The 10,252-nt window shown below is 31.8% G+C and overlaps 1 protein-coding gene across 17 annotated transcripts; it reads right to left on the bottom strand.

Annotated features, from left to right (window-relative positions):
• Nucleotides 1-2,082: 2,082 nt before the first annotated feature.
• LOC112750879 (uncharacterized) lies at nucleotides 2,083-8,285 on the bottom strand. 17 transcript variants are annotated; one of them, XM_025799792.3, is made up of 7 exons: nucleotides 7,861-8,285; nucleotides 6,466-6,776; nucleotides 6,130-6,261; nucleotides 4,947-5,165; nucleotides 4,078-4,223; nucleotides 3,239-3,357; nucleotides 2,083-2,489 (listed from the first exon to the last, which is right to left on the bottom strand). In XM_025799792.3, the coding sequence occupies exons 4-7, from the start codon at nucleotides 5,159-5,161 to the stop codon at nucleotides 2,388-2,390; spliced, it is 582 nt and encodes a 193-aa protein (XP_025655577.1). In that variant the 5' UTR covers nucleotides 5,162-5,165; nucleotides 6,130-6,261; nucleotides 6,466-6,776; nucleotides 7,861-8,285; the 3' UTR covers nucleotides 2,083-2,387. The 17 variants fall into 17 exon arrangements, with proteins under 17 accessions (XP_025655577.1, XP_072073028.1, XP_072073030.1 ...); XM_072216927.1 differs by having other exon boundaries at nucleotides 6,130-6,222; nucleotides 6,466-6,773; nucleotides 7,861-8,284; XM_072216929.1 differs by having other exon boundaries at nucleotides 6,130-6,222; nucleotides 6,466-6,770; nucleotides 7,762-8,282.
• Between the last annotated feature and the right edge of the window lie 1,967 nt (nucleotides 8,286-10,252).

The following is a 10,252-nucleotide window of genomic DNA, read 5'->3' as shown; positions in this document are numbered from 1 at the left end:
TAAAAATTAAAAAATATATATTTTATTTCATACGTTAAAAAAAACTAACAAAATATTTAATTACGAGACTTCTTTAAAATATTAATGAGCTATCAATTCGAATTCCATACAATACTTTTCTGTCCATTTTTAATAGTTCATGGATATTTTTTAATAAATTTTTTTAATAAATTTATTTAAATTATACTACAAAAAATATTTTATCCTATGCAAAATAATTTTAAAAAAATGGCTTAAAAAATATTAGGAGTACTATAAAAATTTGTAATGTTCTAATAACTTAGGTAAATACATGCATGTACTCAAATTTTAAATAAAATACTCTACATAGTCAATAATAATTTAGAAATGAAAGAAAATATTTTATTCCATACAAAATAATTAAAAAATATATTTTATTCTATACAAAATAATTTTAAAAAATGGCTTAAAAGATGTTATGAGTACTATAAAAGTTTGTAATATTCTAGTGATTTAGGTAAATACATGATAAAAATATTTTTTCTTTAATTTCTAAATTATTAGTGACTACGTAGAATATTTCTTTAATGCTCTAAGTCATTAGGACATTACAAATTTTTATAGTACTTTTAACATCTTTTAAGCCATTTTTTAAATTATTTTGCATAGAATAAAATATTTTTTTGTGGTATAATTTAAATAAATTTATTAAAAAATATTCATGAGCTATCAAGAATGGGCAGAAGAAGAGTATTATATAGAATTCGAATTGCTCACCATATAATTTGAATCAGAGTGATTCGAACTTCCCCATAATTCGAATCATGTCACCATATAATTTAAATAATTTTATTAAAAAAATATCATGAATATTTTTTAATAAATTTATTTAAATTATACCACAAAAAAATATTTTATTCTATGCAAAATAATTTAAAAAAAAGGCTTAAAAGAAGTTAGGAGTACTATAAAAATTTGTAATATCCTAATGACTTATGACATTAAAGAAATACTCTACATAATCAATAATAATTTAGAAATTAAAGAAAAAATATTTTTATCATGTATTTACCTAAATCACTAGAATATTACAAATTTTTATAGTACTCATAACATCTTTTAAGCCATTTTTTAAAATTATTTTGTATAGAATAAAATATTTTTTAATTATTTTGTATGGAATAAAATATTTTCTTTCATTTCTAAATTATTATTGACTATGTAGAGTATTTTATTTAAAATTTGAGTACATGTATGTATTTACCTAAGTTATTAGAACATTACAAATTTTTATAGTACTCCTAACATTTTTTAAGCCATTTTTTTTAAATTGTTTTGCATAGGATAAAATATTTTTTGTAGTATAATTTAAATAAATTTATTAAAAAAATTCATTAAAAAATATTCATGAGCTATTAAAAATGGACAGAATAATATTGTATGGAATTCGAATTGATAGCTCATTAATATTTTAAAAAAATTTCGTAATTAAATATTTTGTTAGCTTTTTTTTAACGTATGCAATAAAATATATATTTTTTTAATTTTTAAATTATTAATTTTTTTAATAAATTTTTTAATAAAATTTTTTTAATAAATTATTAATTTTTTAACAGCATAATTCGAATTATAATTTAAAAAATATAAATTAGTGTAAAATTTTGCTCCCCTTAACTTATTATTGTGATTTGCCCTTTAAAATACATTATTTAATCCAAAGTATATTGAAATAAATATTCATAAGTGACAATTTTTTTATTTATTTGATTCTGCTAGTGTCAAAATAATTTTAAAAAATTAATATGTATTATGCGGAATCAATGTTGTTAAAAATCTTAGATAGCTTGTATTTTCAATATTTAAAATATCTTGTATACTCTTCTTTGCATTGGGCAAGAGTTAGATGGGCAAAAACTGAAATTTTACCTTTGAAAATTACAAGTTTAACAAATTCATGTATGTGTGGTTGGAGGCTTGGTTGAGTGGCATATCATATGCCTCCTTAACAACCACACCAGGGTTCAAGTCCCATGGAAGAAAAAATGAACCCAAAAAGTGAACTCATGTAGCGTGGGTATGCTAAAAAAATAGATACATATAACCCAAAAAAAAAAAAGAAGATACAAATTAACCCATGGAATTTAATTGTAATCATGTATGCTAAAAAAAATTAGGAACTAATTATAAGTGCATTTCCAAATACTTTTCTCACAGGAAATTGTTGTCTTTAGACCAAAGTCAGCGACTAGCCACCCCTTGAAGCTTGACTCCTAATGAATACCATCATGACACATCTAAACCATATAGGATACATTAAATTTCATTAAAAATGAAATCTACATCAAATTTTACATTAAGTGGCTCTAAGTTATGGAAGACTAATCCATACAAAAATGAAAATACTGCTCAACATTTTGGATACTCTATTAGTAGAAGGAGATGCCATACAACAACTTCCGCCGGTGTTGTTTTTCAAAACCACCAACAATGTCATCAATGGTCTCCTCCCATGAATCAGTAGCTTCAATCTATGCACACAATGCATATACACATCATTAACTACGAAACTCAAATCATTCATAATCATAACAGAAAATTCTAGAGTAGGCATCCAAATTAGTCCCCAAAGAATTTTACATCAGACACTCTGGTCCCTGACAAATTTTTGTTCTTTAGAAGTCCTCGATAATTACTTATGTCTGACAGATTGGTCCCTCCGTCGCTCTCAATCAAATTTTTAAAGATGTATGTTGAAGAAATAAGTTCTAACATATTTTATTACAATATGATTAGGTCCTAAAAAATATCACAAGACAAATTAGTCACCTTTAAAACAATGGGGGAACCAAATTGTCTGATGGGAATAATTCTTGAGAACTTTTGGATAATAATTAGTTAGGAACCAAAGTGTCCTATCTGAAATTTCCTGAGGACCAATTTGGATGTTTATTCAAATTTCTAAAATGGCACATTGATTTTAGTCATGCCATTTTGTTGGTCTCTTGGGGCTAATGTTTGGCAAGTGTCGGAAAAACACGTACAAAATACAAAAAAATTCTGTTTCTATCTTGAGCCAGTTACAAAATGGAGACATACAATTAAGATAAGCATCTAAGTTGGAAAATTCGTTTGACCATTTTTAGCATCGACTAGATACTTTTGCGAGAACTATGAGGGGTCACTTTGTTTGTCAATGGTGGAAATCCACACTTGACATACCATGTTAAATAATATGAATGCAAAGATAAAATGCATTGCGTTTGAGTTCGAAACAAACCTCTTGACATAGATCTAAAGTAAGCCTTGCTCCTATTGCTGCTTCCTCATGGTTATCTTTCACCTCCAAGTTGATTACCAGCACACTTTTCATGTGAATGTGATTTCTATTGTGAAGATCTGCACTTTTTTTCAAGTTAGACCATTGTCAGACATTGATTTAAGATTGAAGAGTCATTAGACCCAACATGTTCTTCATTCCACATATGGCTATAACAGCTTTCTGAATTGTACATGACTAGAAGATAGATCATAGATTGGAACAAAAATATCCAAGATGGCCTATGATTCTATGAATGGATTTAAATAAAATCATAGTTTCTGCAAGTCTGCAACCAATTGCAAATATATCTGAGAGTTAAGTAGACAAAACAAGAGTGGACCACTCTAATTCCCTTAAAGCGCCAATAAAGTTCGTAAGGAAAATATTTTTCATCCATGAAAAATTTGACGCCATTTTTACCCCAGCAACATAGAAATGATAAAGAAAAAGCAGAGAAACAGAGAAAATTAGTGAACTCCACTGGCATTGCAGCTCTGCTGCTAATAACACACAGTTAGGAGACATTTTATTCGCAAATATATTGCCTAATTCTTTTATATTGCAAATATATTGCTAAAACCATGGCTGATAATCATCTCTTCGAAACTGCATTATAATGCCAATGGCAGACATCTCAGCTTAAAACACAAGCACGCTATTCAGTATGTTCTATTTACATATACTAAGAAACAGAAGAAAAAAGCTTGTTTTTCGAATTCATTTATCCAAGACACCAGGTTCAAACTCAACAATCAGAAACAGCAAAAAGATTGAAACAAATCAGCAAGAATGACAACCTTCAATAACCATATCAAAAACTTTTTCCTCAAATGTAAATACCACATCAAAGGAGCCATCAGCAGCATTGTCTTGCCATCGTTGAGGTGCTGTTTTGACTGTTGAGTTTCTTTTAAGCATCGGCAATATTCCATTTCGTCTGTAGCTGTGCTCTTGTTAAGGTTTGCCATACACCCATACCATATGAAACAATGAACAAGGGCTCAACTTCAAAGGTAAACACTAAACACAAATGCAAACATTCAAATCCACCAGCAGAAACATATATCATATATGAATAGTATTCAATGGGTAACCAATTTAATCAACTCTGCATCTTATTCAATTCAATGAAGCCATTTGCTAAGGAATCACCATGCACTCCAATTAAAATTCTCGGTTCTACATCTATATGCCAAAATACACAAATAAACAAATCATAGATTTGAAACAAGATTTCCATGGAAAAGAAGACAATTGCCTGATATGACACCACCAAACATTGGAGCAAAACTGCATTCTTCTTAGCTAAAATTTCGATTTTTTTTTCTTTTTTTATTCTTTACCCATTTGAAGCAACTCACGATCTCTGATTTTCATTTTTGGCCAGCATAGCAAAAGGGATACATTTACATAAACAAATCATAATACACAAACAAGATTGAAGAGAAAAAAGTGAAGGATAAAACACGTCCGATGCAAAACACCATTCAAAGACTCCAGCAAAAAAAAAAAATTTGCATTCATTCAGCTTAAAAATTCGAACTTTTTTCCAGTCAAAGAAACCCCAGAACTTCGAATTTTCATGTTCAGCCAAAGAAATCAAGAGGGTAGAAGAAAATGCAGAGAAAACGAAAATTGATTCACTGAAGAAGTAGAAGAAGGATACAGTTCAGGGTCTTTTCTGCGAAGGTCATCGAACATTTGCTTGTAAGGGGTACCGAAATCGTAGACGTTGGGTTCTCTGAGGGAGGGACCAGGAAGCTTAACGTGCGCACCTGTGCCGTAAGAAGAGACGTCGAAGCCCTGCCTCTTTAGGAGGAAGTGCGCTTCCATGCTCCTATTCTGGTTCGATGAACACACCATGGCGTACCGATATCTCATTATTCTAAGAAAAAAAATTCAGTTAAGAGTGCACAACAATGGAATCCAGTGATTTTTCACCGCTAAGACGAAGAAGAAGAAGAAGGTTCTTCAGTGTTGCGTACTATTACTACCAATGAGTTAGGGCTATTTTGCATTTTTGCAAAGTTGTAGAATAAAAATGTAAATTCCAACATAGTTATCAAAACCGAACCGGTAATCAACTCGGTCGTAGGCAAGGTTGCAAGAACCAAACCGGTCATTGAACCGGTAAAGTGACTGGTTCAACGGTTCAATGTCTAACCGGAATCGAACCATGATTGAACCGGTTTAATTAAATATACAATGAAATCATTAAAAATTCAATATACAATTTTAAATATTCAAATATAATATTTTCTAAACCAGTAAAATTTAAAAATTTACATTTCACAGTAATTTGTTCATATTTTATCTTTTAGAATTCATAATAAAAAAAAATTAATTAACTTCTAAACTCTAATCAAGCTCAATTATTTGACAATCAAGATAAACACTTCAAGAGAAGAATTCTTGTGATATAAGAAACAAAGAAATGTATTCAAAAACTTAAAATTGAGAACATAATTATTGAGAATCAATACACATTGATCGTATTATTTTCAACACTTCCAAATATAATGTCTGCACTATATATATGAAAGCTATTGACCTGAAACAGAATAACTAACTAAATCAAGAGTTTACATGCTCTTCTTTCACTCTTTCTTAAACCAAATCTTGTTCTATTACATTTATATTCTCAATACTAATCAAGTATTCAACAAAAACTCAGAATCCAAAAACTTCTCGGCATCCAAAGCTATCCAAAGCCAAAGAATCCAAAAACAGAAAATTAAGCAGAGTCCAAACTCAACATCCAAACTAAATTCAAAATCACATCAGCAACAATCAACAATCCCAACTCAAAACACAAAATTATTTCAGAAAATCAGCAAAAAGGATATTACAATAATAATTGTGCACCCAGAGTAGACCAAAGCAGCTTCACTCACTTTCTGCTAGCTAGCTTGCCCGCGGGTAAAGCCTAGCCTACTTTCTTGCTACAAATAGATACAGAGATATACAATTCGCTTCCATGGCTTGCATATGAGGGAAACTCAGAACTCAGAATAACAATTATTTTCGAAAATTTAACAAAACATTATCAACCAACAGATTTCAGATCTCAGCAACTCAAAATGAACAAAAACAAAAAAAAAATCAGCAACTCAATCAGATTTCAGCAACTCAGAATCAGTAAAATAACAAAATAAGAAAGCATAAATTGAAGTAGCTTTGCTTACGGCGGCGAGGGAGGAAGAAAAGCGACGGCGACGGAGGGAGGAAAGTGAGCTCGGACAGAGAGGGGATCGAAGACAGAGGCTCGATGCGCGCGCGAGGGAGGGCTCGACGACGAGGACAGAGACACAAGTTCAGGGTGGCCGACGACGATGAGGACAGAGGCGGCAATGCCAACAGCAGCTCCAAGAAGACCTAGCGAGCGAGGAGAAGGGATCTAGGAAAAGAGGATCGGCGACACCGGGGCTGGACGCTGGCTGAAGAGAAGAGTTCGTCGGCGACGGCGGCGCTAGGAACTGGGCGCTGGCTGCTGCTGCTACAAAACAAAGAAGTATCCATAACCAGATACGAAATTAAAGACTAGCCACAGCACATTGAAAAATCAAAAAATTATCAACATGACCATATTTAAATTCTGCCACCAACATTCAGCAACAAACAAAGAAATAAAAACAGCAGGACATTCAGCAGCAAAAACACCATTACCAACAGCATTCAGCATTCAGCAACAAACGGGGCATCCAACAACAAAAATTAGCATTCAACAACAAAGTGTCATCAATCAAATCCATATGATCTTATCAAAATACAATCTCAAAAGTTAAATAGTAAAAAGAAATATCTAAATATTAAAAACCAACATGAAGATTTATCAATCATCAAAATCCATAAATTAGAAGAACCTTGTGACTGACTATTATTCGAACTAGGTGGACTAGGATTAGCAGAATCATTTGAATTAGGAGGATTGGCAGACGAATTATTACTCAAACAGGCATTATCAGCAACTGTTTCTTGATTAATACTTTCATCCATAACTAAAATCAATAAATCATAATCCAAACTAAAAACAGCAACAGAACGGCTAGAAATCCAATAATCATCCATAAGACCATAGAACAGAATCAGTAACAAATCCATTACTCAATTTCAGAATAAGTAACAAATCAGTAACAAAAGCACATATTAGAACAGAATCAGTAACATATCAGAAATCAATCACTAACTTCAGAGTTCAGATTCACAAATCCCTAATTTCAGAAATTGCATATTTGAGTAATTTGAAATTTCAGAGTTCAGACCACTAACCTTGACTGAGAGAAATTATAAAAGCTAGAAATTATAAAACCAATCAGAAATATGGTTATAGCATTTCATCAAACATGTTGAGTGCGGTAAAATTAAAACGAAATAAGAGACTCCAAAGCTTAATTTCAATGTGATAGAGAAGAGAACAAAACTATTGTAACTTTAATTAAGTCTATGAAAAAATCCAAACCACTACCAAATCAAATAATTACTTATTGTAGTAGAAATCAGAAGTTGCAGAGTTTGAAGAAGAGTATTGGTGTTGTCTGTTGTGTGAGTGTATTGTCTGGTGGCGGGTTTAGGGAACTCACGGCGGGGACAACAGAGAGCAGTTCGACTGCTGAGTGGAGCACGCGGGTTGGTCGCAGAGTTTGAAGCAGAGCAACGTGGCTTCCAGACGAACGCGAACTCGAACGGTGAACAACGAGTGAACGCGAACGGTGAACGCCGAGCGAACGCGAACGTGAACGGCAAACAAACGGCGACGGAAGCGCGGCTGAGCAGACAAAGACGACGGACGCCGAGCTCGAGGAAGCAACCGCGATCGGTGACAGCGAACAGGGGTTGAAGAATTGGAGCACGAGGGAAGCTAGATAACGGATGGCGAACTTTGAGTGCGACGGACGGCGGCAGTATGCACCTCCTTGTGGCGGTGGTGTAGGCTTACAGTGCTAGGGTTTTGTGGTTGGGTTTGTGTGATTTCTCTGACTGAAAGAAAGAAAGGGAGAACGGGAGAAAGAAACGAAGGAAGCTTCCCTTTTTGTGTAAACCGGCCGGGTTCCGGTTCGGTCTGACCGGCCAATTCTCGTCCGGTTCAACAGTTTTTTCCGATTTTTTGATTGTCGGTTTTATAAGTCTGACCGGACTGTTAATATTATCGGTTCGTAGTTAAACCGATCCGACCGTCCGATCCGATCCGATTTTCAGAATATTGATTTCTAATTAATTCGGTTGAACCAAAAAGTCCAGTTCGATTTTCTAAATAATAGTTGTAGGTCACTAATTTAACCGATAAAACACTTATTCTTCTGGTTAACTTGGCTATAATTAAAAAAATATATAAAAATATAAAATTAAAATTAAAATTGGCTTTTCCATCATGTTTAAAGACACTTTCATCCCAATTCACTTTTACAAAATTTATTTTCAAACATTTTTAAACATCACCAATAAACAAACAACATAATTTATTCAAGAACTCTGTAGAAAAGAAAAACTCCATTGTAAACATCTAAACCAATTAAAAATATGGTTATTGCGATTCAACTATTATAAAGTATAAACATTGATAATATAGTTATTTCAATTCAACCATATACTCCAAATGTTAACAAGAAAGAGAATTTGGCTACGATCCTTGATCCCAGCCTAAAACCAATATGCAATGAAAGATTAGTTAATGAGGTGTTACCGTTCAAAACTCAAAAAATGCTAGACAGTATCTATCATACAATGCAAAATAGTTTCATTTTAGGCGAGTGATTATTTACCGCAACAAATTCAAGGTTTAGTGATGATGATAATAAGTAACAAATTTAATTTAGTGATATTTTTCAACAACAAAAAAAATTGCTTAGTGAGATATTTAGTAATAAATTTAACTTACAGCAATAAATTCAGTTTATTGATAATTTTTAACAATAAATTCAATTATGATCATTTTCAGCAACAAAAACTTTACCTCTAATTCTCCAAATATGATTTACAGCAAAAGAAAAAGTTAGCTAAATTATTATTTCAGTAACAAATTCAACTTTCAACAACAAATTCAAGGTGTACTGATAATTTACAGCAATAAAATTGAAAAAGAAATAACAAGACTAAAGGAAACTGAAACTCACTTGGCTAGGGACCAACTGATGGCACAAGATGGTGTAGGAAGCTAACCAACTGAACACACGATTAAAATAAGAAGACGACAACGACTACTATCCGAGGGAACAGATGCTGGTTCCGTCTATTTCTGCTTTTGACAAAGCAAACGCAGGAAGACGCAACTGAGCTTGAGAAGGTGACAGAGTACGACAGAGTTTGAGATACCGGAGACGAGAGAGGTCGCAACGACACCAATCGTGAGAGAGCTGAGAGAGTGATGAGAACAAGAAAAAGTTTTTTTTAAAAAAAAATAAACATGACCCGGTTTGAGTTATATAAACCGGCTGGATCACCGACTTTACTGAAACCCATCCAAATCAAATCGATTTTTATCAAAATCCAATGCTGAAGCAGTTCAACGAGTAATTTGACCCAGTTAAATGATTGAATGACCAAATTTTCAATCGAATCGATCAGGTAGGAGTGAATTTAATAACTATGAATTTTAGTAAAAAAATTCTTAAAAATAATGTGAAAACAACAATTTGAGATTTTAATGGGACTAAAAGCTATTTTATTATTAATTATTCTATTTTATTAATTCCTTATAAAAATAATAACATAAAACTTACGGTCATGTATATTATTTAGAATAATTACTTAATCAGCTCTAAAATTTTATAAATAAATATTTTAATTTTTAATCTAAAAAAATTAATAAACAAATATATTTTCAATGTTATTTTCAGGCAATATCATCTCTGACCATAATTCTTTGGCAATCACTATTATTAATTGTTAACTCACATACATAATAATTAAATATTCACGTGTTGTGAGAGAAATAAATTAATTATAAAATTTTGATTAAAATGATAAACCAATTGC

The sequence above is a fragment of the Arachis hypogaea genome, chromosome 15, assembly GCF_003086295.3.
Source record: "Arachis hypogaea cultivar Tifrunner chromosome 15, arahy.Tifrunner.gnm2.J5K5, whole genome shotgun sequence".
NCBI lineage: Eukaryota > Viridiplantae > Streptophyta > Magnoliopsida > Fabales > Fabaceae > Arachis > Arachis hypogaea.
The sequence above is the reverse complement of the archived record's forward strand: the minus strand, read 5'-3'. Positions and strand labels throughout refer to the sequence as shown.

Coding starts and splice junctions, on each gene's coding strand:
- LOC112750879 (XM_072216924.1), bottom strand. CDS start 5,161: ATGAGATATCGGTACGCCATGGTGTGTTCATCGAACCAGAATAGGAGC. Junction 4,224..4,946: donor CGCAGAAAAGACCCTGAACT/GTATCCTTCTTC, acceptor ACAAGAGCACAG/CTACAGACGAAATGGAATAT. Junction 2,490..3,238: donor CTTTAGATCTATGTCAAGAG/GTTTGTTTCGAA, acceptor TTGTGTGCATAG/ATTGAAGCTACTGATTCATG.